The 22,780-nt window shown below is 47.0% G+C and overlaps 9 protein-coding genes across 9 annotated transcripts; 4 read left to right on the top strand and 5 right to left on the bottom strand.

The window, feature by feature from the left end:
- Positions 1–1,868: 1,868 nt before the first annotated feature.
- Positions 1,869–4,899, top strand: EDB93DRAFT_1242301 (uncharacterized protein; the record flags this gene model as incomplete). Its single annotated transcript, XM_041451994.1, has 8 exons — positions 1,869–2,025; positions 2,142–2,599; positions 2,852–3,055; positions 3,164–3,226; positions 3,260–3,621; positions 3,698–3,850; positions 4,352–4,406; positions 4,555–4,899. The coding sequence occupies 8 exons, from the start codon at positions 1,869–1,871 to the stop codon at positions 4,897–4,899; spliced, it is 1,797 nt and encodes a 598-aa protein (XP_041304188.1).
- Positions 4,900–5,179: 280 nt separating this feature from the next.
- Positions 5,180–6,602, bottom strand: EDB93DRAFT_771244 (UbiA prenyltransferase family). Its single transcript, XM_041457410.1, has 4 exons — positions 6,274–6,602; positions 5,841–6,222; positions 5,460–5,788; positions 5,180–5,401 (listed from the first exon to the last, which is right to left on the bottom strand). Exons 1-4 carry the CDS (start codon positions 6,376–6,378, stop codon positions 5,342–5,344), a joined length of 876 nt encoding a protein of 291 aa, XP_041304187.1. The 5' UTR covers positions 6,379–6,602; the 3' UTR covers positions 5,180–5,341.
- Positions 6,603–7,695: 1,093 nt separating this feature from the next.
- Positions 7,696–9,188, bottom strand: EDB93DRAFT_1253799 (uncharacterized protein; the record flags this gene model as incomplete). The annotated part of the gene is made up of 6 exons (XM_041453519.1): positions 7,696–7,995; positions 8,048–8,355; positions 8,394–8,430; positions 8,491–8,871; positions 8,923–9,004; positions 9,064–9,188. 6 exons carry the CDS (start codon positions 9,186–9,188, stop codon positions 7,696–7,698), a joined length of 1,233 nt encoding a protein of 410 aa, XP_041304186.1.
- A 119-nt stretch (positions 9,189–9,307) lies between these two features.
- EDB93DRAFT_771087 (Redoxin) lies at positions 9,308–10,653 on the top strand. Its single transcript, XM_041457409.1, has 6 exons — positions 9,308–9,862; positions 9,923–9,938; positions 9,995–10,065; positions 10,117–10,263; positions 10,323–10,460; positions 10,523–10,653. The coding sequence occupies exons 1-6, from the start codon at positions 9,776–9,778 to the stop codon at positions 10,580–10,582; spliced, it is 519 nt and encodes a 172-aa protein (XP_041304185.1). The 5' UTR covers positions 9,308–9,775; the 3' UTR covers positions 10,583–10,653.
- Positions 10,654–10,913: 260 nt separating this feature from the next.
- On the top strand, positions 10,914–12,078 carry EDB93DRAFT_771051 (uncharacterized protein). Its single transcript, XM_041457408.1, has 4 exons — positions 10,914–11,326; positions 11,384–11,572; positions 11,622–11,732; positions 11,781–12,078. The coding sequence occupies exons 1-4, from the start codon at positions 11,012–11,014 to the stop codon at positions 11,784–11,786; spliced, it is 621 nt and encodes a 206-aa protein (XP_041304184.1). The 5' UTR covers positions 10,914–11,011; the 3' UTR covers positions 11,787–12,078.
- A 1,282-nt stretch (positions 12,079–13,360) lies between these two features.
- EDB93DRAFT_1253796 (uncharacterized protein) lies at positions 13,361–13,984 on the bottom strand (the record flags this gene model as incomplete). Its single annotated transcript, XM_041453518.1, has 5 exons — positions 13,361–13,423; positions 13,479–13,539; positions 13,599–13,669; positions 13,724–13,810; positions 13,871–13,984. The coding sequence occupies 5 exons, from the start codon at positions 13,982–13,984 to the stop codon at positions 13,361–13,363; spliced, it is 396 nt and encodes a 131-aa protein (XP_041304183.1).
- Positions 13,985–18,535: 4,551 nt separating this feature from the next.
- Positions 18,536–19,160, bottom strand: EDB93DRAFT_1106729 (uncharacterized protein; the record flags this gene model as incomplete). Its single annotated transcript, XM_041447653.1, has 5 exons — positions 18,536–18,610; positions 18,661–18,721; positions 18,778–18,860; positions 18,914–19,000; positions 19,050–19,160. The coding sequence occupies 5 exons, from the start codon at positions 19,158–19,160 to the stop codon at positions 18,536–18,538; spliced, it is 417 nt and encodes a 138-aa protein (XP_041304182.1).
- Positions 19,161–19,685: 525 nt separating this feature from the next.
- EDB93DRAFT_770856 (uncharacterized protein) lies at positions 19,686–20,334 on the bottom strand. Its single transcript, XM_041457407.1, has 3 exons — positions 20,075–20,334; positions 19,962–20,015; positions 19,686–19,809 (listed from the first exon to the last, which is right to left on the bottom strand). The coding sequence occupies exons 1-3, from the start codon at positions 20,231–20,233 to the stop codon at positions 19,732–19,734; spliced, it is 291 nt and encodes a 96-aa protein (XP_041304181.1). The 5' UTR covers positions 20,234–20,334; the 3' UTR covers positions 19,686–19,731.
- A 145-nt stretch (positions 20,335–20,479) lies between these two features.
- Positions 20,480–22,163, top strand: EDB93DRAFT_1210950 (uncharacterized protein). Its single transcript, XM_041451042.1, has 3 exons — positions 20,480–21,197; positions 21,254–21,519; positions 21,570–22,163. Exons 1-3 carry the CDS (start codon positions 20,607–20,609, stop codon positions 21,745–21,747), a joined length of 1,035 nt encoding a protein of 344 aa, XP_041304180.1. The 5' UTR covers positions 20,480–20,606; the 3' UTR covers positions 21,748–22,163.
- Positions 22,164–22,780: the final 617 nt, after the last annotated feature.

Below are 22,780 nucleotides of genomic sequence, written 5' to 3'. Positions count from 1 at the left end.
GCAGCAGAGTTTGAAGGACTTGGAGAATTTTTTCTTGTCAATACTGTCAGTGCTGGGTAAGTATAGCGCTGGCATGCAGGTCAATCATCCCACTGTATTGTCCAATTCTCGGCAAGGACAATTTGGGCAATTTGTTCTTGATACAAATTTGTAAGATTTATTTCTTCAGGTTGAAGTACTCACTGTAGTGATGCTTGAATCAACTGGCAGATCATCGCCTGTGCAATGCCCCCAATGTTCAATTGATCTACCTTCCAACGAGGCAGTATTGGACCACTTGCAGCTGTTACAATAACATTTAACCCTACTTATTTTTCTTCTTTTGTAACCATACCGCCAACTCTAGACTCATCTAGACTCGGCTACTCTCTTATCAAGCGGGCTGTCCGCACTCTTCTCTTCTTGATTGTAACATAGCTACTGTTACAATAACATTTACTCCTATTTTCTTTTTCTTTTCTTGTAACCATGCCACCGACTCTAGACTCATCTAGACCCGGCTATTCTCTTATCAAGCGGGCTGTCCGCACTTCTTTTCTTTCTTGATTGTAACATAGATACTATCTTGCGCCGCATGACGGTTTCACCTATCTTTGCTATCTTGATAGGTTGTACTCTTTTTCCTATCTTTGTTACCTTTCTTGTCGCGGCTACGCCGCTTCCTTTTACCTATATAAACCCCATGTACCATAGCTGTATTCCTTAACTTAATCTACTGGGTTTTCCCTTTGAAACCTGATCTACTAAGGTCTCCACCCTTAGTAGCCTGAACTCTGATTCTAAGGCAGTCACTCACTGTCTTAGCCTGAAACCCTTGATTACGGTAGAAGTGCTAAAACCACTCACCGCCTAGGCAGAAGTGCTAAAACCACTCGCCGCTGATCCTGCACAGAAGCCGCGGCTCGTGCAGTAGGAACCACCAGAAACCTTCCTTGTACTAGGAAGGCCGACGAACTGTTTGCCCGACAGGTCTATCTTGACCGGCAACAGCAGAACTATCCCAGTCGTAACAGCTACTATCATGCACCGCATGGTTGTTTCACCTATCTTTGCTATCTTGATAGGTTGTACTATTTTCCTATCTTTGATACCTTTCTTGATGCGGCTGCACCGCTCCCTTTTCACTATATAAACCCCATGTACAACAGTAGTATTCCTTAACTTAATCTACTGGGTTTTCCCCTTGAATCCTGTTATATAAGGTCTCCACCCTTATAGTCTGATATCTGAATCTAAGACAGTCACTCACTGTCTTAGCCTGAACCCTTGATAGGCAGAAGTGCTAAAACCACTCGCTGCTGATCCTAGACAGAAGCCGCCGCGCTCGTCTAGTGGAACCCTTGACCCAGAACCCTCCTTGTACTAGGAGGTCTGAAGAACTGTCAACTTGACTGGTCTATCTTTGACCATTGACAGAAGAACTATCCCAGTCGTAACAGAGCAAGAAAATGGTTGCTGGCCTGGGGCACAAGATTGTTGTATTCCTGTCCCACCCGCATTCCTTCGATCTACCAAGGAAGCAGGCAGAGACCAAATCTTGGGATGGTACCACTCATCTTCTGGCTATATATTTGGAAAAGCGCCAAACATCCTCGAAGCCATGGAAAGTGACCAGTTTGCTTACCGGCGACATCACACTCCGTTTTACCCCTTGAACTAGGAAAATTCCTCTGTGAACGCTTCACACAAAGTGATATTGACCGATTTCTCAAGCTTGAATGGGTTTGTTTGGTGTGAAGCTCCTCTATGTGCACGTAGGACTAACTTCCAGAACACAGGTACACCAAGCTAAACCATCGTTCGGTTCCAAAGACCAGTTACTTGCATGGATGGCTTCTCTTCCCACTGGACCAAAATGGTGCTCAACAATGCTTGAAATCACAGGATACCCAACCGTTCAACCTATACAGCTCATCTGGCGCAATGGCCTAGATGTGGTAGAAGATCTCTTTGCTAACCCCATTTTCATGAATCATATGACATATGACCCACACATTGTGGTTGATGGAGATGAGCATGAGTATAGTGAATATTTTACAGCGAAACAAGCATTCGAGATTCAGGTAAATTTTTATGCACTTATTTGTAATGGTTGATCGATGCTTTTGTACAGGACCAGCTTCCCATAGGTGCCACCATAGTTCCGATAATTATTGCATCTGACAAGACACCTGTGACACAGCACACTGGAGGGCTCGAAAAGCACCCTATCTTTGTCTCGCTCGCCAACATCCAGTCTGACGTATGGATGAGAGCAACAAGCCACGCTTGGCAATGTGTTGGCTTCATGCCGATTCCAAAATTTTCTGACGTCCATAGTGACTATCAAACTATTCTGAGTCAATGGTTATTCCACAAGTGCATGGATATCATCTTCGCAGATGCTAAGGTTGTGGCCATGGTGGGCAAATTTATGCCCAATCCATCTGGCCATGTACAACATTGCTTCACACCTTTGGTTGCTTACACCGCAGATTTACCAGAACAGCAAGCTATAGCATGCGTCTCAAAGGTCGCCTCTCCTATCACATTAGCCACATCTCAATCCTTTGGCGACAGCTATCACCACACACCACGCACAAAGGAGCACACCCTTTCAGTGATATACAACATCTGTCAATGCATTGATCCGTGGAGGTTGCGAGAATTTCAGGAGGAAGCCAAGGCTCACTCGCTAAGTGGTGTTCACCAACCATTTTGGCAGAATTTGCGGTTCGCAGATCCCACTCGCTTCTTAGCAGGGGAAATTCTCCATACCTGCCATAAATTCTTCTTTGATCACCCATTTGAGTGGTCAAAAGAACTGGTGGGTAAAAATGAGCTTGATGCCCGATTCCAAAGCCACCATAAGCGAGTAGGAACGCACCATTTTTCATCTAGAGTACGTCAGATGAAACAAATGACTGGCCGGGAACACCGGGACTTGCAACGCACCTTGGTACCTTCCATTGCCAGGGTTGTGCCTCCCCAGTTCATTCACGCAATTCGCACTTTGATCGACTTTATCTATAAGGCCCAAAGCCCTGTTTACACTGATAGCTCCATTGATTCCATGGTTGCATCTCTCCGAGAGTTCCATGATCATAAGCAAGCAATTTTAGATGCAGGAGCTAGATGAGGCACCAAAGGAATGATAAACAACTTCCTTATCCCAAAACTCAAGCTTTTGCAGAGTTTTGCTGCCTTCACCCAGGATATAGGCGCCCTCATCCAATGGACTGCAGATGTCACCGAACGTCTTCTCATCACTCATTGCAAGCTTCCTTTTGACAGGACATCTCGTCAGTCATGCACCTTTACAGAGCAGATTGTCGATATACTCAACTGCGAGGAATCAATGCGGCGATTTCAGTTGTACCTCTTCCTGCGAATGCACAACACTCCCCTCACCAACACCATAGTCACAGAAGAACAAGAAATCACTGAAACCGACCCTGCTCTTGCATGGATTGCCCGCATTGCACCTGGTGATCCAAATCAACGGTGTTTTGTCGGACCTCGTCCGGTTCAGAACCATTTTCTGAAGGGTATACTGTCTTCCACTGCGACAACTGCCTTCCACATTACCGTTGCTCCTGATCGAGCCAAAATGTCCATCAATGAAGTCCAGCAGCTCTACATGTTACCAGATTTTGGACAAGCGCTCTCTGATTACATCGCAAAGGCTTCTTAACAGCCAACCCACAGCATCATAGAGCTGTGATCGTGGTTGTGTCAAGACATGGAACAAATTTCGACTACAGTTACATTCTGTTTTTCACTTGTGGCTGATTATGCCCAGTCAAGTCATTCAAGCTGCTCCACCATCACAAACATTTCCTCTGGGAAATTATGATGCAGTTATTATGCAGTCAATATATGGCGACCAGACAAGTAAGATTTATTTTATGCCTATGTACATGTCACTCACTGGTTTACATAGCAGATATTGTCATGCAAGTGCGGGCTATCTTCTGTTACGACTGGGATAGTTCTGCTGTTGCCGGTCAAGATAGACCTGTCGGGCGAACAGTTCGTCGGCCTTCCTAATACAAGGAAGGTTTCTGGTGGTTCCTACTGCACGAGTCGCGGGCTTCTATGCAGGATCAGCAGCGAGTGGTTTTAGCACTTCTGCCTAGGCGGTGAGTGGTTTTAGCACTTCTACCGCAATCAAGGGTTTCAGGCTAAGACAGTGAGTGACTGTCTTAGAATCAGAGTTCAGGCTACTAAGGGTGGAGACCTTAGTAGATCAGGTTTCAAAGGGAAAACCCAGTAGATTAAGTTAAAGAATACAGCTATGGTACATGGGGTTTATATAGGTAAAAGGAAGCGGCGTAGCCGTGACAGGAAAGGTAACAGAGATAGGAAAAAGAGTACAACCTATCAAGATAGCAAAGATAGGTGAAGCCGCCATGCGGCGCAAGATAGTATCTATGTTACAATCAAGAAAGAAGAGAAGTGCGGACAGCCCGCTTGATAAGAGAATAGCCGGGTCTAGATGAGTCTAGAGTCGGCGGCATGGTTACGAGAAAAGAAAAATGAAATAGGAGTAAATGTTATTGTAACATCTTCCAGCCCATTCTGCCTCGCCACATCACACTTCCTCATTACCTCGCAGATCAACCACTCATTTATGTTCAATATTATGAGATTGTTGGTCATCCACATGATGATCCTGCCATCAGCATGTCTACGGTGGCTCGACAATATCACTATGGGTCTGATGGTCAGAGGGTGAGATTGGGCGCAGCCATCCCTCTCACAGATGTCACACATGCGGTAGAGCTTATCCCTGTGTATGGCACAGGAGCTGATTGTAGTGTGAGTGCAGCAATGAGTATGGGGGTGTATGAACACTTTTACCTGAACAATTTCTCGGACAAGGAGATATATCATGCATTGCGCTCAGATTTGCACTAGCTACATTTTTTGTTATGGTCTCAGCTTGTAATTCAACATATTGTCTGTTATCTACCTTATCTTTGAGATCAAAAAAGATGTAAAATATTATCGTCAATCAAAACATTTGGTTATCCATCTCTCGCAAATTTATAACGACTAAATAAAATAATAACAGTAAAATACATCTCCACCAATCGCAAGAGTGCGCTACTGAGGTCGTAAACGTTCGTAAGTGTCCGTAATGCACTTAACTTAAGCATTCATTTCAGTGGTTTTGCAGATGCAGTTGGGATCCTTCAAGTGCCGTAATATTATGTAAATGAAAATCGATTATGTATTGTAAATAAGCAGGCGACTCGGTATCAATTTGTCGTCTATTTGCGTGCCTTGTGCCCGCCTTTATCTCCTTTCGCCCTCAACTTAAACAAGACAGATATTTGCGACTTTCAGCTCCGGTTATTCAAATACCGTAGAAGAAACGCCAGTAACCTGGAAGTAAATAACCGAGCGAATACCACAACTAGTATGAGTCCATTGTCAGCTTCACCTCGGTACTCTCAAATGATACTTCGACTCACGCTATAAAATTTGCACGACTGCTTATCGGCGCCTACTGTGTTGTGCATCACGAATCTGATCCCCACAAATGCGCCGTAAACTACAAATGCGGTGGTAGAGAGGGCATCTATCTTCCAGATACGACTCAAGGCATATGACCAAAGGGGAAGACCGAACATCATTGAAAAGCGCGCAGCTTTAGGGAACATCGTAGGCAGCGTGCGCCTGCCAGTGAGGCGATCGCCCTCTTCATCCTTGAAGTCTTGGGCATGAAGCGTAGTTGCAAAGACTGTCGAGCTAAGTGCGACCGCCAAAGCACCAGCCTTGTCGATGCATGAGTTGCGAGAACCTTGACGGTTGATGAGCAAAAGAAAAGGTTTTTTACAAGTGGATATATCTACCAGCAACAGTTCCTCCGACCTCCAGACACCCGTAGAGGATGGCTGTGAGTACATTCTTCGACAATCCCATCTTGTCACCGTGAAGTTCGTTGTACCAGATTGTCAATGCCGCAAAAACGGTGCTGGCCAGCACAGCCTGAGTGCCGTACCACAATGACAGCATCAAACAGACTGGGATCATCACCCAGCGCATATCAGCTGCGCTGTCGACAGAGATGCGACCAGCAGGTATCGGACGGGAGGGCTTATTCTTGCGGTCCTCCTCCGGGTCTTGGATCTGGTTTGCAATATTGAACTGCAGCAAGTGGAACCATATCCACAAAGGAGCATTCCAAGCGTGAGTGGGGTCATGTTTGGGAGCCGCGGATAATGCGAATATAGTCTGAAAAATGAAATTAACAAGGGGATGAGATGCACAATCGTTGTCACATACCACAGGTATCAGAGTGGTTCTGATATCATTTTTTGTGAAAAGGAAGACCGTCTCGAGATGACGAGCGATGCTATCAGTGCGAACAGCGAGAGCTTGAGAGAACATTGTGATTTTTTGGATGCTCAGGTTGTGCCGGGTCCAGGCATTTATACCTCGAATGCGCGCTTGAAAGAAACGTGAACTATCGGGCGATGGCAATGTCCATACCAAGAGTGTAATACAATGGACTGCAAGACTGCCTCAGAGCGCTCTGTAATACAGCAATCAGTCACCTGAATCCCGGATGGGTCGGACATAACTTTAGTCTTTCGAACTTGCAGGTTTCCTTGCGAAATAGATCTGCATTTGTGAGAAACAACCTTCCGGGTACCTTGAACCCGTCATAGCCGGATGCCCCACAGTCGAGAGGGGTCCGCAAGAATAAATATGAACCTATACGAGCGCCTGCCACCTAGGTAACCTGGTAGATATTAGAGCGCCCTCATGTCATTACCATGACTATGGCGAATCCACGATCAGAGTCTCTCATAGCATTAATGCACTCACTATCCAGGGAGGCCACAATTTTCCACTCTGCAGAGCTTGGAGCACTTTCCGGACCACCACGCATTACACTCAGAGACTGCAAATATTGAGTATTGATGCATTTACCATACCTTGGGTGGTTATCAGTTGAACAGGTGCTTGATGCTATAACCCGAAAATGACGGTGGGCTCGAATTAGTTCCAGGCGTCGAGACATCATTGCACGCTTTCCACGTTGGCTTACGAGTCCGACCGGGCGCCGAAACCACGGTTCGAGTTCCGAGGACTTCATATTTCCCGTTTTCCCGGTGCTGTGAAAGTCGATCGCCAAGGCTGCTCATCGAACGTGGTTGTGCTAGCCTCTTTCGATTAGCACGATGGTGATCATGAAGTTTGCTCACCATCGCTGCCTAGTGAATTCTCTCACATTATCATCTAAGAGTTAGGCCTGATGAGGGTTAGAAATATTTGCGAACGACAGGGTTCCGTGAGGTTTGGGATATTTTGAGACTGCTTGTGTTAGTCCTGCACGCCGCCGTACTAAGGTACAGGTACAAGTCCCGTTTAAGACAAGGTTTAGGTACTCAGATACCAAGTAAACTTGGACTTTTAGAATTTAGCAGTCCTTTGCTGTGCGACCGGCAATGTAGCTCCCTGACCCCGGTCACGTACCTTGCACCTAGTACTGCGTGCGTGGCGACCTGTCTGCATCTCGCTGCCACAACATTACATTTAGCATGGATACGTATTACGAATACGAGTAATTCACTACAGACACGAATAATTAACTTTTCACCCGAACAATGAGGCTGTATGCGCCGTACCTCAAACTCATAGACTTGAAAAGGGTGGGCACTGCCCAGGTAATATTTCCTCATAAATGCCGCCGCTCGACGATTAAGTGGTTTCTAGGTTTGCTGTATGCGGGCCGATCGGGCTCAGACAAGACCGTATGTGCCCGATATCACTGGACATAGATGATGGCGAAGGCGAAGGCTCATCGCCTTCCGCGATACTATCAAGTCTGAAGCCGGGAAAGAATCTACTTCGAGCCAAGGCGGAGTATCTTCTATTGTCACAATTCCCTGTCGTCCTTCTGCGGCTAGGAGCTAAAGATAGCTCAGAACATGAGAGAGATAACTCTGGCCGACAGCCGTAGTCTGGCGTGTAAGTCGTCGACGGGCCAATTCCCGAAAGCTATTTAAAAAGGTCACATGAGCTCCTTGTGAGATTGATCATGAGAACATACCACATGAACGGGAGCTGGCATCATATCATGGTCAAGCGATGATCGGTGGCTGTTAGAAGGGAGATGATCGACGGATATCACGGCAGCAAAGGGCTCATCACGAATCTCTGGAAGATCCTTGAAGCAATCCGGACGACTTTGAGAAATCGGTGGGTGTGGAGTCTCGGGTGTCTCGGAACCAGAGGGCGTTCCAGAAAATACAACTTGCACAATGCGATGCTGGGCTTCAGACAGCAATGAGGTCATGTGCTCCTGCCCTACATATGGATGTTTGGGTGACTCCGAAAGTTCCTGATGTCGTCGCTCCTCTTAGAGAACTGAGCACTGGTAAGTAATAGGGCATTACCCACAACAGCCATTCGCTTCCCTGTCTCCCCTATAATCTGTTGAGATATTCAGATATATACCATGAAGTCTTGACCTAGATGGCGTGCAGAACATACCATGCCCTTCTCGCAACACTCTACAAGACCTCCAAACTTTAATGTCAGCCAGTTTTTTGTGCATTTACGTTTGAAAGCGACGATCGTTGATCGTTCGTGCGCGATTTTTGCATCCAAATGTCGCAAGGCTTCGCGTGAAATGTTTAGTGCGTCCATCTGTGCATCGAATGCCTTGGTCTCCTGGGTCATTCGGGCGAGCTTTTTCCTGATACTCTCTACGGAGGCTGCAGTACGCCGCCGGCGCCGTTGAAGGTTGTCAAGGGATTCTTCACGCGTACGCACGGCCTTCATGTTGTCTCGAACGATGTTTTGAATAGAGCTGTAGCAGTTGAGCGCCCCTGAGAAGTGTGCTAGGAGTGTTCTGGATGAATTCAATATATCCTGAAGCCCCGTTCGATGTTCAGTTTATCTTGAGGCAAGGCCAAGACTTACAGAAAGGTCATCTCCTTCAGAAATTGCCCATGTCCTCATGGAGTCAGCAGCTTTCAAAAAGTCTGAGCTCAACCTTTGTAGTCTACCTCGAAGCTTCATTGATAGCTGTGTCAAATGCGAGATGGAGTCTGATGGACTCACGAAGCCAACACCGACTTCTCTGCTGTAATCAAATCTTGGAGAGGCTTAAGTTCCTCATTTCCTATCAGCGCAGGGACAGGGATTGTCGAGCTATGGGCTATCTTCACAGTTGCACCTCTGAACATTGTGGTCAGTCGAGAAGTTCCGATGACAATCGTTATTCGGCAGCCGGTTCTGTGCCCAAATTGTTCGCACTGATTCGCACAGGACATTTTGAAAAGTACTCACAATCCCTACATGTCTTCTGAGATCGAGGTGAGCAATTCTTAAAAAAGGACTTCACCAAATGACCAGTATGAATGTCAACTTTCCATAACATACGGTGCCGACACAAGTTGAATATCAGTGGATGGTGATGATTTTATAACAAAGGAGCTAACAAGCTATAGCACGCGGATTGACCGTAAAATTAATACCAAACGGCATCTAACGTCGCAATCATAACGAAAGAGAACCCACTCATCACGGTTGCATGACTGTAGTGTAAACCTCGCTGAGCGCTTCAATGATTGCCAGTCCAAAGTGTGAAACATAATAGTTAGTACTTGGGAAGATATTGGTAAGGTGTGTGATGATTGATCTTACCAACTTGGCGTGTGTTCCGAACTCCGCTAAATCGTACACTAGATAAGGTGTAGATTGTCTCCTGTCGTCAACCAAAGTGTTTCATCGACTTGTTACCTATTTGCTCCTTCTACTACCAAGCTCGCTCATGGCATCCCCCAAGATCTCCGTCGGTGACACCATTCCCAAGGGCACCTTCGGTACCGTCCCTTTCACCGAAGATCTAGCTGATCATGTGAGTCATATCGCTTCGAATTCTAATATTGTCGTTACTGACATGTCTGGTCACGCATAGTCAGCATGTGGTATTCGTGCGTCTGTTTCCTGCCAGTACTCGTAGAATAAGGCTTATCAGATTGACCACAAGCTATTGAGCTCTCGACTGACAGTTGGAAGGGCAAGAAGGTCGTGCTCTTCTCAGTGCCTGGTGCTTTCACCGTATGTATTCCCAAGGTTCTTCTGATCATCGAACTTACCCCATCCTGTTAGCCAACTTGTCACATCAACCACCTCCCGCCTTACATTGCCAACTACGACAAGTTCAAAGCCAAGGGTGTCGACGTCATCGCTGTCGTCGCTGCTAATGATCCGTTCGTTCTGAGCGGATGGGGACGTGTTGAGGGACTGACAGACAAGGTAAATCCTCCATACCATTAGGTCATCCCAAGAGCAAATGAAAGAGTTTACATGCGTAGATAATCACCCTCTCTGACCCCAACGCCGCGTGGTCAGGTAGCCTTGGATTAAGTGTCGACCTCTCCTCGCGCAAATTTGGAATCCGTACTGCACGATACGCCATGATCATAGACGACTTGGTCGTCAAATACGTCGAGGTTCGTGTATTTCCTGCAAACACAATAATAATGGGGATATTGATGACTGGCCTACGTACTAGGTCGAGCCTGGCCTCGGAGTGACTGTTTCTGGTGCTGACGCCGTATTGGCCAAGCTGTGATCGAGGGTATCGTTTTGTTTTTGTTTGCGTACTTCAAGTTTTGGTGAAACTGTCTCATCGAAATGAGCAGACATTCGAATTTGGTAGGTGCTTTCTTGTAGTGTAGAAGTCAATAAATCAATAGAGTGAAAAAGAATATGTTTTACTGTTTGCTGAGGGGGATTTTCTCAATCGAGCGAACAGAAGGATCTCCGCAACTTAAAGCTAAAAAGAACCGATTACTACGAGTATTCAACTTAAGTAAGGCCGTAAGCTTAAGCTTGCCTCGGTTCGGGACCGTGCGCAAATTAGTGGTTGTTTGTAGCTGTATACGCGCTTTTGGTCAGGTGATCGAGTATTGTTTGTTGATGTCCTAGATAAAGTTCAAAAGTGATAGGGTGTCGCGCGCGTCCACACTCACTTTTCTTCACCCACAATCCATCAATCGTGATGCCCCGCAAAGCCGCTGCGACCGCCGCGCCTGCAGACGACTCCGTGCCCGCTGGCACCACAGCTACTGACGGCGACAATAATCCTGCTCGCCGTTCATCCCGCCTTGCTGGTCGGGACAAGCCCCCAGCGCCCAAGAAGACTCCCGCGAAACCGCGGGGAAGAAAACCTAAACCTACTGCAGATGACGACAAACAAGACAGTGAAGCTGACGCTAAACCCAAGTCTGCCAGGGGAAAGAAACGTACTGCTGCTGATAAAGCTGCGGAAGAGAGCGCTCAGCCAGAGAGCGAAGAGGCTCCCGCCGCCAAAAAGGTCTATTTGCCTCTATTTTTTCTACTGCGTATCTCAGTATACTGAACCAACCATTAGGCTAAACCTGAATCCAAGGCTGCGTCGAAGCCTGCATCCAAAGCCGCTTCAAAGCCAGCCTCCCAGGCAGCCCCCACAAAACCTGCCTCTAAGGCCACGAAACCTGCGTCTCGAGCATCCGCCAAACCACTCTCCACCACTGCCAAGAAACCCGCTTCAAGAGCAGCCTCAAAGAAGCCTGCATCTAGGGTGGGTCATACTTCGTTTGATTTAAAATCATGCTTATCTTGATTGTCAGGCTGAAGCCCCAATAAATGAAAACGAGGACCCAGTCCCCGCTCCGGAGACCATTGTAGAAGAGCTAGAGGAAGAAGCTGCCGCTGCTGAAGCTCCAGTTGCTGAAACCGATGTAAGTTTTTTCTTACTCGGTGCCCAGAATATTTACAATATATTTTAGGTTTAATTATATCGCCCTGTAATCATCCATCCATGATGGTGGATGGATCCAGCTAGATCCGCTGCAGACAAATGTATCTTCTTCCTATCATTATCTGCTATCATCGATTTGTATCCCTGTCTTTTCGCCCCCAACATCGATCACGTCCCTTCGCCGTATTGTCCGTAATCTCCTTGTCGCCGTCTTTCACCCTTATTTTCAACCTGTCCCAATAACTTTCATCTTCAACCTTCTAGACCATGGCCGTGCACTCTTGTCGGATGGAACCGCTATGCGTCAATGGTGCTAGCACCTCTTTTGTTTAGTTCAACTCCGTTACCATTTTATGTATGCGTACGTTGGTTACTCTAGGTTCTGTTGTGTGTATGTGATATCTACATTATGCAGGTATTGCACATTGCAGGGCGACTCCAGTCGGGACTGCAAGAAGCTGCCTATTCTGTCGGTACGTGTTCCATGGAACAGACGAATAAATTGTTTCGGCAGTTGCGCGACGAGTATGCACTCAGCAAAGCCTCTGGCCGGATTTCTTGTGCGCGGTGGTTTCGTGTGGGCAGGCCAGGTTGACTTTTATCGGCCCAGGGTCTGCTAAGTGCTCTTGGTGTTGTGCTATTGTGCGCTGAACTCTTCCAGCTTCCAATGGATGACTCAACTGTTGGCGGGAGCATACGACGGTCGAACAGCTGGAAGTATTTGCTTCACTTCTACCCAGCCTGTTCACATATCGGATCTCTGGGCAAGGAAAGATCAGCGACAGGTCTCCATCCGTGACCGAGCGCTCTCACACATCATTGGGATGCGTTCTCTTCTCATGCGTTGTGGTATACTACATGGGGTTCGCAGTCGACGTCAATGCTTATCTCGGGTCAGACAGACTCGCACGCATACACAAGACAAGACGCCTCATTGCGACGAGCTTCAGTTGCCTCACTATTCAATGTAGCGCAAGCAGGTAGCTCGTCGCAGGTGGGTTTGTCTTCTCCTTGCATGCGATATCCACACAGGCTTGTCATGGCGCGATCGGACATGGTGATCCTCGTTCGCAGCCAGGGCAAGCCACTCTCATGCACTGCCAAAGGGTCGACATCACGTGCAGTTACGTGAGCACAATGTTATTCGTGTAATAGCATCGAGATTCGGATTCGGAGTCGAGTCCTCGATATCTTTTCTCGGTTTGGTCTGTCTAATGGGATGGAGACAGCTTGATAGAGAAGGAACGATTGCCTTCCTTCTATTGAGCCTGCCAACGAAAAACTCTGACTCGAGGGAGACTGTAGCTTATAGTCTTCCAGATCCGCATCTATTGAAATACAACAATTCTCCAGATGATTTAAAGGTCGGATCCATCTGCGTGAACGCCTGGCATCCTCAACCTCATATCAGCAGATGAGCGATGTGAAGGGGACGAGGGGTCCCCTACTAGACTTTGGCGGATAACAACAACACTGGCGCAATTTGGTAGAGGTGGCACATCTCACGGAAAGTCACAAACACGTCTTGCATGCATCACGACCGCGAGCTAATCATATTGAACAGAACGTTCAGAGCGAGCGACATCAGCTGCTTGCGTCTCGAAACACCTATTCCACCTTTTCGAACTTCCAGTACTTGTTGTCCGTCGCGGGAGCTGCCTCAACGCGGATCTGGAGTAACGTTGGTCATCAATGAATCCAAAAAAGGTCAGCGATGAAAACAAACCCAGGACCAGTTTCCGTTGTCCTTGAGAAGCCACACGTCGTCTACGTCCTGTGCATGGATTCTGCAGGGAAAGGAGATGAATGAATTCTCAGTACAACTGGGACCGAAGACTGCACTCACTCGAATTTCTCGCCATCAATGCTAGACAACTGAAGCACCTGGGGCTTTTCTAAGCCTACGACATTGCTTTTCTATGATTCCATGCTTTTAGCGATCTTGCATGTGTCAGCACCAAACAGACCAACCATCATGTCGATCCCAATGTACAAATTTGTCGCAGTATCAAAGAGGGTCGCAAGATGCTCAACCTCGTCTATGACATCGACTCGGATCTATGGGCATCGATGAGCATGCTGCACGGGTGGCACGTCGCTGCAACGATGCATGCGTACAATTTCACCGACGTCGTGGCCGACGAACTCTTTATTTCCTGACATACAGACGTATCGCTGGCTATACATGACATTGCCGATCCTGTAGTTTCCGGGTTTGATCATTTCACTCATGGTTGATTGAAGATTCTGTTGAGCACTGATTGAGAGAGGAGGGTTGTTGAAAGAAACTGACGATAGCCTGAGGATATGCTGCAACCTTTATAGCTGCCTGACTAGTCCCAGGATAGGCCAAAGTCAGCATCATCCCCCGTCCAAGTCCTGGCTCCGGGATCACGACTCACCCGGCTTGGTGCACTGATCAAACACCGGATTCCATCAGAGGAAATCTTCTCATGGGGATGCATCAAATACTTCCAAATCACCGCAAGGCACTGGCCTACATCATTGACCTAATCATTCCTCGGGTCGCCTCCGGTTCATTGTTCTCGTACATTCCTAGATGTCAAATAACTGCTTCTTACCCCGCCGACTATCCCCATTTCAAACACGGGTACAAGCAAAGTGGTCAGTCCCCTGTTACTTGTCCGAAATTCTCTCCGGTTCCCAGAAATGTTGCTTCACTCACAGTATGAGCGTCGATATTACTCCTTCAAACATATGCAATACCATTGATGGTGGTGATCACATATCTGGGGAACACATCAATATCTGAATTCGGGAACAAGATGAGTAACAGGGCAAGAGCCTGGGGTAAATTGATTGAGTTGGTCCCCTTACACGTAATCTTCCATTCAAGCTGTCGTTCGCCTACAGTCGTTTGCATTAAAAAGTTCACCCCTTGATTTGGACGCAACATCTTTGTATGTATTTGGTGGGTAAATTTGAATGTACACTCTAACCCTAACCACATCGGCCACTGTCACACTGCGCAGTATCGATCGGACACCAAGCCTCGTTTTAAGCTGATTGATAATAGTCTTCATTTTTCTTTGGCAAATTCTGCCAGCCATTGCACGCAGCAACTCATTTCGCTCTGCTGCTGCCTTTGAAAATTTGATGTCCGTTTGTGCGTGACTGCAAGCCGATGAAGGCTGTGCGAGAGCGTGGGAATTGAGACTTGAAACATTTCGTGCTTCAAGCAGCTGCTCTTGAAATTTCGTCAAGGAAATAGGGTAGGGATGAGTTGGCATTGAGAATGGATGTGATAAATGACAGGTCCTGTTGGTTGAGAGTACGAGGCTTGCCACGGCAATGAACAAATGGATCTCTTGTCTGTCCAAAATCTCGGTGAAGTCTGTCAGAATTTTGTAGATACTTCGCTGACTGCACCCAGCAAGTTGAGCTATTTCAGCAATTGTCTTAGAATGCCAGACAATAATCCTCTCCCTTAACTGTTCTGTGAGGTGTGGAGACATGATATCGTTACATCATATAGTTCTCGTGTGACAGGTCACCCGGCAAACACATTTGAGAATAATATTCGAGGTTTTTTTGTGGGCACAAATACATACAAAGATGTTGCGTCCAAATCAAGGGGTGAACTTTTTAATGCAAACGACTGTAATGGATGACTTTCCACAGGCTCGAAAAATGTAGATTAGAATATCATATCATAAATCTGACTACATTAGGAAGGTGTGCCGCGATGCCGCTGTTCATTTCCGCCCAATTTGCAACGGTATTTCGTTTGCCCCCCTCTAATAAACCTTAATCTATTGGGGGGGGGGGCCCCCTACAAACTAGATTATCCGACTTTTTCCGTTTCCGGCCACTAACACCTGCGATATTTGCTGACATAATAAGCCTCGCTCGACACGCGTGGCATGCAACACACTCACTTGCAAGGTACGTCGTCAACCATTTGCCGACTTTGCTAACATCTCTTTCCTTACCATCTTTTTAGATGATACCAAATGCCCTGTATGACATTTACAATCATGTATGCCAGCTAAAGGACTTTTAACCTGACCACGCTGCTTCCAGTGCATCCGATCTTGTCCAATCTGCTGACCATCAACCAATCCTCACCAACTGGCAACGAAAATTTGCTTGTGATCCCTGGATCTCGAGGCGGTGCGCTCTCGACCACTGCATTTCGTGCTGGCACATCCGCGTTGCAGTGTTACCAGCCCAGGGTCTGGACTAAATTAATGATTAAGACTACGGGGGATTATTGTCTCATAGATTAAATTTTCGTTGCCATTGCAAATGTATTTCAAGCTCCGAAATAATCTATTCTGGATTATTTTGCCTATGGAAAGTCATCCAATTACAATGTGCTCGGATTATATCCGTTTTGGGCCACAACGCCATTGCTATCCGCTGACAAATCGATGACTAATCTAAAACTGAGGTCCCCGCTTTGCTCTAACGCTCCTGTGAGTTTGATGTGCGTATCTTGAGTGAAGCAACATTTCTGGGAACCGGCGAGAATTTTCGGATAAGTAACAGAGGACTGGTCACTCTGCTCATACCCTTCTGTGAAATGGGGATAGGCGGCGGGGTAAGAAGCAGTTGTTCCACATCTAGGAGTGTACGAGAGCAATGAACCGGAGGCGACCCGAGGAACGATTAGGTCAATAATGTCAGTCAATGCCTCGCGGTCATTTAGAAGTATTTGATGCATCCTCATCGAACATTTCTTCTGACGGAATCCGGTGTTTGATCAGTGCACCAAGCCGGGTGAGTCGTGATCCCGGAGCCAGGACTTGGATGGGGGATGATACTGACTTTGGTCTATCCTCCGACGAATCACGGCATTAGGGATTTCAGCCAGCTATAAAGGTCGCAGCGTATCCTCAGGCTGTCGTCAGTTTCTATCAACAATCCTCCTCTCTCAAATCAGTGCTCAATAGAATCTTCAATCAACCACGAGTAACATGATCGACTCCGGAAGATACGTTATCCGCAATGCGTTGTATGACGACCGATTCGCCTATATGTCAGACGATAGAGAGTTTGTTGGCCACGACACCGGTGTAGTTGTACGTATGCACCGTCGCAGTGACGTGCTTCCCGTGCAGCATGCTCATCAATTCCCTTAGATCCAAGTCAATGTCCTGGACAGTGATGATGGTCTTGTGACCCTCTTTGTTAGTATGCAAAATTTGTACATTGGGATCGACTCGGAGGTTGGTCTGTTTGGTATTGACACATGCGAGATCGCTAAAAGCATGGAATCATAGAATGGCAAGGTCGTAGGCTTAGAAGAGCCCCAGACGCTTCAGTTGTCCAGCAATGATGGCAATAAATTTAAGTGAGTGTAGTCTTCGGTCCGAGTTGTACCGAGAATTCATTCATCACCTTTTCCTGCAGGATCCATCTACAGGGCGAAGACAACGTGTGGTTTCTCAAGGACGGCGAAGACTGGTCCACGGTTTGTTTTCATTGTTGACCTTTTTTGGATTTATTGATGACCAACGTTATTCCAGATCCGCGTTGAGGCAGCTTCTGATAAGGACAATAAGTACTGGAGGTTCATCGGTGTAGAATAGGTGTTTCGAGATGCAAGCAGCTCGTGTCATTCGCTACGAATGTGCTGTTCAAGAATGCTTGTATACAAATAATCAGCTCGCGGTCGTATTGCATACAAGACGTGTTTGTGACTTTCCGTGAGATGCGCCACCTCGTACCAACTCGCGCCGGTGTTGTTGTTATCCGCTAAAGTCTGGTAGGGGACGCCTCGCTCTCTTCACATCGCTCATCTGCTGACATGAGGTTGGGGATTTACGCAAATGGATTCGACCTTTAAACCATCTGGATAATTTGGATGAGAGCGGCTTGCCCTGGTTGCAATTTCAAACGAGGATCACCGTGATCCTCGTTTGAAATTGCAACCATGTCTGATCGCGCCATGACAAGCCTGTATGAATATCGCATGCAAGGAAGAACACAAACCCACCTGCGACGAGCCACCCGCTTGCGCTACATTGAGAAGCCTGTCTTGTGTTTGCCATGCGTGCAGAGTCCGTCTGATTCGAAGCCGAAATAGATATTGATGACGTTGACTGCGAACCTCGTGTGGTATCATAATCACAACGCATGAGAAGAGAACGCATCCCAATGATGTGAGAGAGCGCTCGGTCACGGATGGAGACCTCTCGCTGATCTTTCCTTGCCCAGAGATCCGATGTGGAAAGGCTGAGTAGAAGTTAAGCAAATACTTCCAGGCGTTCAACCACCGTAGAGGTACAAGTACTCACATCAAACAGACAATTCGCCGGCAGATGACGAAGACTGAGCGCTGAGCAGCGCACCCATGTCCCTCACCCTGTCGCCTTGACCGCCTTGAACCATTCTCGCACTTTTACCTGAACTAATGATCAAATATCACAAGTTTCATAGTAGAAGACGCGCATTAGGGCCTACATAGTACAATGATTTCTTAGAAAAAGGTTTGGACAGATTTGCTAAACTTTTGGCACTGAAACAACTCCTTTCTTCGTCAGATTGTTAGGAAAATGCTCACGAATCGCCGAAATACCGTAATGAATAGCAATTCGGCATGCTGAGACCAAAGACAATGCCGAGGTTGCCGAAAAAATACAAGGACCAAAGTCTTTTCTGATTTCACGCTACCCGTCCATCTCACTGTCCCGCCAAGGACGACCAAACGTTGTTCCATACATAACGACCTTAGGACCTATGGCTAATCATACAAGCATTCTCCGACGCGATGAGTTACAGTAACATCAAGCAAACTTCCTTGCATTCCGACACAACTTAAGCCTCCTCAAACTTCCAGAACTTCTTCTCGAAGTCCACAACGTTCGGGGGAGGAGCCGGAGCAACAACGATCTGGTGTGACATTGGTTATAAAGCCGCCCCAAAAATCACAATAAACAAACCGGAGTATTGTCTTTGTCTCCATTGAGGATCCACACTTCGTTGACGTTCATGATATGGATTCTATAGATAAACGAGACGAATGAATTCTCATTATCAACAACAATAATCATACCCACAGATAGTTCCTATCATTAGGCTGGCCACTCTCGGTGGAGAGCTGTAGCTCCTGAGGCTCGGAGCTGCCTACGACATCACCATTCTATCATTCCCGCCGTTAGCGGACTCTCATATATCAATATCAGATAGACAAACCTTTTCATCGATGACAAGATACTTGTTCCTTGCTTTATCATGAAGAGTTACGAGGCCCAAAACTTCGTTTTTGACAGAGACCTCGATCTATGAGGATTGATGAGCATAGGACCTACGCCAATGATGCAACGCGTACGGTATCACCGTGATCCGAGCCAACAACAGTATGGTCTTGTTTCATGTGAACAAACCTGTCTTTATGCAGAAAATTCTGGATCTTGTAACTGCCTGAAGAAGGAGGTGCCATTGTGTGAGATGTATTGATGGTTGATTTTGTCGAGTATTGAGTGGGTGATAGAAATCAATGGCAGGATATGTTGCAAGCTTTATACCTGCCTGAAGGCTCCATTAGTACGTTCCAGATGCTGATGTCGACATCATCCTTCGTCTGAGTCTCGGTCTTGAGTGACGACTCACTTGGCTTCTAGAATACCATGCACCGATTCTATTTGAGCTTTTTTTCATTAGAGCGCAAGTGTCATTAGGGGTATGTTCATTATTGACCTAGTCTTTTGACCTAGTCCCATATTTTTGATCGCCCTTCTTACCCCACAATCTCCATGAGGTTATGGGCACAGAGTGTCAGAGGTCATGTGACGTTTTGCATCCAGGCTGTCATGAACCGAACACTCTGCAGCGGTTGCTCAGGATAAAAAAAAGGAGCCTGACCGCAAGATACAATTCCGAGTCAGTGACGCGTTTGTCGTTTTCAGAATTTCAGAAATGATCCTGATCGTAACCTGCAGCGTTATTATACGAGGTTTGCGATGGAGAAACATCACGATTCGAACAATCTTTCCATCGAGGACGTACTAGGCTTATAGATCGACGACAACTAGCCGGGAAGATGGGCCTCTGGCAAAGTCACGGAACATCGGAGTGATAGTGTAAGATTCCTATAAGACGGTCAGGATTGGCGGGGCAAGAGGGGTGCGTCCCTATGTTTCCGTGTTGGTTCTAGCTTCGAGCCTGAGGTTCAGGTCGTAAAAGTGGAGCCGATGCAACCAGACTCGGACATAGTAAGACCCGTGAATATCCAATTACTGACATGTATGGACGAGACCAGCCGATAGTACAGTCCCAGCGACAAAGATCTTGCGGCCTGGATGCAAATGATATCAGACTTTGACTGCGGCCAGTATGTGGTATATTTGCACAAACTTGTTCGGAAGCAGCCTGCCTGGGATCCCTTGTATACTTTTTCATACTCGCCGTGTTTCCATAAGTATTGATTTGGACGCTATGTGATGAGCTCCCAGTGAGCGCTAGTGAGCCTTCAAACAATAGCGCCCGGCACCAGCGATGCCCCCTTTTCAGCATACGGCGGACAACTGGCGTAGACGTCGTGACTCATGACTTGTCGATTGTCAATACAATTTTGGTACGCGAGCTTGACTCATTTTCAAATTTGTTTTCGCACTCCAATATATGATAATCTGAATTATTTCCAAGTGAGCAATTCGATGAAGAGTAGGAATGAAGTACTTACACTGTGGCTTCGTTCTTCAGCTTCAGCGCTCAGCTATGGTCGGCATCATGACAGTATATGTAAATTGGACGTAACCTGTGACAGGGTCATATAGTCACATCAGTCTGTTTTGCCATCAGGCCAGTCTTGGACTGAAGTACTACTCAACAAAAAAGCTCGCGAGCAGGTCGTCTGTTAAAACTTTAAACTTACGAGCTTCAATAAATGGCTTTGCTATCTTCATTCCCAGAGGAGCTCCTTGCTCGGATACTTGCATATTGTGTAACTCCTCCCCAAGTATTTCCGGTTCGTCCACCTTGGCACACCCAACCAGTATCCTTTCCATGTTCCTCACTCTTAGCTCATCCGACACCCTACACCAGTACCCGTGCCCGATTGTCACCCTTGCTTGTTTCCCGGCAGTTCCTCCGTATCGGGACTCCCATATATTATCAGACCCTTCACCTTCCGACCGCTGCTCATGCCGCCCGCGTACTCGAGACGCTTATCGCCCAGCCGGTTCTTGCTGGTGCAGTACGTCGTGTGGTGCTAGGCTGCATATCGCTGGAGGGCGCTCGTGTACTTCGGGCGTGTGAGAGGATCGAAGATGTGGATATTTGTATGGATGTTTATGAAGCCAATCCTCAGGGAGATGCAGCAGAAGATCACGATGCCCAAGCCCTATGCGACGCACTAGACCGAATAGACTTGAAGCATCTTACCATTCGCAGAGCTTCAGATGCATACCTCACACTCACCCGCCCGAAATACCTTCTTGAGCGCATTGCAAAGGCTGTACCCGGCTGGATTAACCTTGTATGATTCTCTACTTTTCGTATCAGTCACTACATACTGATTTGTGATGTTCTCAGGAGTCCGTTCACTACGCACTTAAAATCGGTTCAACACCAGTCACCAGGCTTTTGGCTGAGGTTCTGAGCCATGCCCCCAAACTACGCAGTCTTAAAGCACAACTACCAGCCATTTGGAATGACTTGTTCCTCACCATCTCCAAAAACCCGACTCTCGAACAAATCGCATTGTATGTGGAAGGCGTAGATGGGATTTTGCATACGACCATGTACATGATGGAGGCTAAGAAACACGCTCACTTGAGCGAACTCATTAAGTTTGGAACGTAAGCGCTGTCGTACTCGTCCTTGTACCTAAGTATATATCGATTTACAGGTCATTTATCCGAACGAGGGCACATACCACTGTTGCCGCATTGTCGAGTCCACCGTCAACAAGACCATCGACTCCTCTGAGCGCCAGCAGAGTGAAGGAGGTAGCTACCGAGCTCATGACTCCTGGGCTGAGCCAAAACGTGCTTCTCCCTGTGGCCGGAAGCTCCCATGTATCATAATCGCTTCCTACCACATATTTCGCATCGGGTATCATCTCTCACAAGTAATTGGTTCCCAATATATTACGAAAGCGGGTGACTCCCATCACAGCACATATTCCCCGCGCATTTATGACAATAATGATCTCTGTAACGCCCTCACGCCTATATGGACTTCTTTTTTGATATGACACGTTCTCCTTTATTTTCACCGATACATATTCCTCACGGCTACGTAAAGGCAGAGTGATTCTTGTCGCGCAAGCGTAGTTGGTTTGGTACTTCTACACTTGCACGCTCGTTCTTGTTCTTGTTCATAACACGCTTAAATAGCGCGGGGTCAATGCGATGCCCAAGACGGGCGAGAGCAGTGATGTCTGGCATGGGAAGTGAATGTGTAGAATGACGGTAAAAATTGCAGGGCGATTTATCCTTCTGCCCCAAGGTCACGTCGATCAGAACAGAAGCCTGTAGGCATCGCTCATCGTATAGATGTGTTGTATGGACTCCTTTTTTCAGCCTGGGATGGCAAACACGCCAAATGCCGTCGAATATCTGAGGAACAAACACAATGCTGGCCATGAAGCATGCAATTGACCACTGATCATCCGTGGTCGTTTAAAAGTTCTATTTCGTAGTTTTCCTTGACAATGAATGAGTCAAACGTGCACTGCCCAATCATGACCTTTTTCCACCATAAGGGCGAGCAGATCACACAGAGCCACCTGAGATCCGGTGCAAATCACAGACTGGTACGTTGCGAGGGGTCAGAATTGTTTATGTTGGCTTCTTGTACTATCTGTGCTCAGGGGAACATTACAATGAGCAAGCTATGTGGCTGTAACGATCTTCAGGGGTGTGATCATCGATGTATTAGAGAAAAGCTTCATCATCTTGGCCGTAGCGGGGAGGGGGGTCGAATTCATCATCACCACATTCTATCAGTAATAGAGAATACGATTCGAGAGCTCTTCAACCCGTCCAGCATCTCTCCAAATACCTGCCGATAGATCATAGATTTTTTGCAACTGGATAGAGTCATCAGCAGCAACCG

This window comes from Suillus bovinus, assembly GCF_016758785.1.
Source record: "Suillus bovinus strain UH-Sbo-P2 chromosome Unknown EDB93scaffold_64, whole genome shotgun sequence".
Taxonomy (NCBI): domain Eukaryota; kingdom Fungi; phylum Basidiomycota; class Agaricomycetes; order Boletales; family Suillaceae; genus Suillus; species Suillus bovinus.
Note: the sequence above shows the minus strand (reverse complement) of the source record. Positions and strands in the feature narration are given on the sequence as shown.

Coding starts and splice junctions, on each gene's coding strand:
- EDB93DRAFT_771051 (XM_041457408.1), top strand. CDS start 11,012: ATGCCCCGCAAAGCCGCTGCGACCGCCGCGCCTGCAGACGACTCCGTG. Junction 11,327..11,383: donor AGGCTCCCGCCGCCAAAAAG/GTCTATTTGCCT, acceptor ACCAACCATTAG/GCTAAACCTGAATCCAAGGC. Junction 11,573..11,621: donor CAAAGAAGCCTGCATCTAGG/GTGGGTCATACT, acceptor CTTGATTGTCAG/GCTGAAGCCCCAATAAATGA.
- EDB93DRAFT_1210950 (XM_041451042.1), top strand. CDS start 20,607: ATGGCTTTGCTATCTTCATTCCCAGAGGAGCTCCTTGCTCGGATACTT. Junction 21,198..21,253: donor TACCCGGCTGGATTAACCTT/GTATGATTCTCT, acceptor TGATGTTCTCAG/GAGTCCGTTCACTACGCACT. Junction 21,520..21,569: donor GAACTCATTAAGTTTGGAAC/GTAAGCGCTGTC, acceptor ATCGATTTACAG/GTCATTTATCCGAACGAGGG.
- EDB93DRAFT_770856 (XM_041457407.1), bottom strand. CDS start 20,233: ATGCTGAAAAGGGGGCATCGCTGGTGCCGGGCGCTATTGTTTGAAGGC. Junction 20,016..20,074: donor GGCAGGCTGCTTCCGAACAA/GTTTGTGCAAAT, acceptor ATTTGCATCCAG/GCCGCAAGATCTTTGTCGCT. Junction 19,810..19,961: donor GGCTGGTCTCGTCCATACAT/GTCAGTAATTGG, acceptor ACCGTCTTATAG/GAATCTTACACTATCACTCC.
- EDB93DRAFT_771087 (XM_041457409.1), top strand. CDS start 9,776: ATGGCATCCCCCAAGATCTCCGTCGGTGACACCATTCCCAAGGGCACC. Junction 10,066..10,116: donor CAGTGCCTGGTGCTTTCACC/GTATGTATTCCC, acceptor CCATCCTGTTAG/CCAACTTGTCACATCAACCA. Junction 10,264..10,322: donor TTGAGGGACTGACAGACAAG/GTAAATCCTCCA, acceptor TTACATGCGTAG/ATAATCACCCTCTCTGACCC.
- EDB93DRAFT_771244 (XM_041457410.1), bottom strand. CDS start 6,378: ATGTTCTCTCAAGCTCTCGCTGTTCGCACTGATAGCATCGCTCGTCAT. Junction 6,223..6,273: donor GAACCACTCTGATACCTGTG/GTATGTGACAAC, acceptor TTCATTTTTCAG/ACTATATTCGCATTATCCGC. Junction 5,789..5,840: donor GGTCGGAGGAACTGTTGCTG/GTAGATATATCC, acceptor TCAACCGTCAAG/GTTCTCGCAACTCATGCATC.